This window comes from Acanthisitta chloris, unplaced genomic scaffold (assembly GCF_000695815.1).
Source record: "Acanthisitta chloris isolate BGI_N310 unplaced genomic scaffold, ASM69581v1 scaffold1593, whole genome shotgun sequence".
In the NCBI taxonomy this organism is placed as follows: Eukaryota; Metazoa; Chordata; class Aves; order Passeriformes; family Acanthisittidae; genus Acanthisitta; species Acanthisitta chloris.
Genome location: NW_008663007.1, coordinates 1 through 2,126, shown reverse-complemented (window position 1 = coordinate 2,126; position 2,126 = coordinate 1). Strand labels below are relative to the sequence as shown.

Sequence of the window (2,126 nt, the reverse complement as noted above, 5' to 3'; positions counted from 1 at the left end):
GAGTGCTGCAGCAGCTCTGCTGCTGGAGGGTTTGCTCTGCTCTGGGGCAACAACTCACACCGGACAGCGGCACCGGCACAGGGCAGAGCCCAGGTTGGGATCCTTGGAGCATAGCACCATGCACAGGGCCGAGGTGACCCCACTGCTGGCAGGGACTGGCCAGGAGCTGAAGGAGAGATGCTGAGGATCGTCTGTCCCACGGGGGTGGAGGGAATGCTGCAATGCCAACACTCTCAGTGGGGGATGCACCTCTGTGAGCATGAGCCTGGCTTCCAGCCTGGGCCTCATGGCCAGCACTGCGCACCAGCTGGACAGACGGACGTGGCCAGTGCCCCCAGGGCCTGTCTGGGCCAAGCCTGGGGGATGCAGCAGTGAGGGAGGTAAGGTGATGCCAACGGCACCAGGACAGCGACTGCCCTGCAGGTCCTGGGAGGAGGGATGTGCGAGGGATGTCACACCTCTGCATTCACCGCTCCTGCTGCTGCCTCGCTAACACTGCTGAGCACCGCTGAGCATCGCTGAGCACCACAGCGCTGAGCCACTGCCTCGCTCCCTCTGCCTCACACTGCTGAGCACCGCTGAGCCCAGTGCCTCGCTCCCTCCGCCTCGCACCGCTGAGCGCCATGCTGTCCTGCAACCAGCCACAGAACAGGGCTGGGGAGGGCCGGGGCCGCCGTAACATGCGCTGTCCTCTTTGTGTCCCAGCCATGTACTCAGTGGAGATCACGGTGGAGAAGGACAGAGTGACTGGGGAGACCAAGGTCCTGTCCAGCACCACCATGCTCCCCCAGAACCACTGTCTGCAGGGGGTCAAAGTGTACGAGGATGAGCTGAAAGGTACGGACTGGCCTGTGCCACTGGCCAGCAGCCAGAGCCAAGGGCAAGGAACGAGGGAACAGCTGCTCGAGCATCCAGCAGGCACCTGCCAGGGCAAGGAAGTGTGTGGGCTGTCCTGGCAGCCTCACCAGATCTATGGGGGCAGCCCCTCACCAGCCCCGTCCAGCAGATCGCAGAATTGTCCCAGCAGTGTGGTGTGGATGGGCCAGATGGGCCAGCCCTGGTTTGCACATTGTGACGCTGCGTCACTGGAGAGCAGAGAAGAGGATCTGCTGAGCCCAAGACTCAGGAACCCATCGTGCAGGCGGGGAATGTGGCACTGTGCCACAGGCTGTCAGCAGAGAGCGTGGCTGCTGGGCGAGAAAGAGGTGCAGCAGTAGGGGCTGGTCCCTGCCTGCAGCTCCTGCTTCTGAGAACGTCTGGGAACTTGCTCCAAAGGGCCTAGTGACACCCGAGGGTTCACTGTGGTACAAGGACTAGCCGTGGAGCTGGGGCTATGATGTTACTGGGGACTGTGATGGCTGAGTGGACCGACTGCCTCTCCAAGGAAACTGTGGCACAGCAGCTCTGCTCAGCTCCCTCCCTGTGGCCTCAGCTGTGGCTGTGCCAGCTCTGCCAGGCTGGTCACTGTCCCTCACTCATCAACCGCCCCTGAGGTGGTTGCACTGACCATCACATGATGCCCTAAGTCAAGTGGAAAACACTTCAAACTGACGACTGCTCTGGCCATGATGCGTGTCTCTGCCTCCAGCAGAGCAGAGAGCAGCTGGCACAGCGTGCTGGGGTGGGAGAGTCTCCTCTGGGCACAGGTCACAGGGTGCCATGGGCCCAGTGAGATGCAGCAGGACGTGGTGGGGCAGCCCCTGCCGAGCATCACTGGGGTCTCAGAGACGGCAGTGGTCACCTGCTTGGAGCTGAGCTGGGCAGCCTGGCAGTCTGTGGCCTGGCAGACACTCACAGCTCCCACAGGGCTCACTGAACCTGAGGCTTTGGGCACTGCTACTCATGTTGGGCTCTTATGTCAGCCTCACTTTCTGCTGTTGGGCAGGAGCCAGGTGACGAGAGGGTCTGGCAGCAGCTCTGGTGGAGGAAGGGGTTGGGAAGCAGTGAGGTGTCCCAGCCTGGGTGGCAGGGCCCTCGGGGAGGGAAGGGGCTGTCCCCTGGCTGCACCAGAGCTGGGTCTGAGCGGGTGATGCCAGGAGGAGCTTTTCCAGGTCGCCTCGTGCCCAGCCTCGAGTCCCCCTCACCCTCCTTCCCTTTCTCCTTGCAGTGGTGCACGCGATGGGCGC

The 2,126-nt window shown here is 62.8% G+C and overlaps 1 protein-coding gene across 1 annotated transcript; it reads left to right on the top strand.

The window, feature by feature from the left end:
• Positions 1-259: 259 nt before the first annotated feature.
• On the top strand, positions 260-837 carry LOC103798534 (paralemmin-1-like; the record flags this gene model as incomplete). The annotated part of the gene is made up of 2 exons (XM_009070806.1): positions 260-380; positions 706-837. Coding segments are annotated over exons 1-2 (253 nt in total), but the record flags the coding sequence as incomplete, so codon positions are not given.
• Between the last annotated feature and the right edge of the window lie 1,289 nt (positions 838-2,126).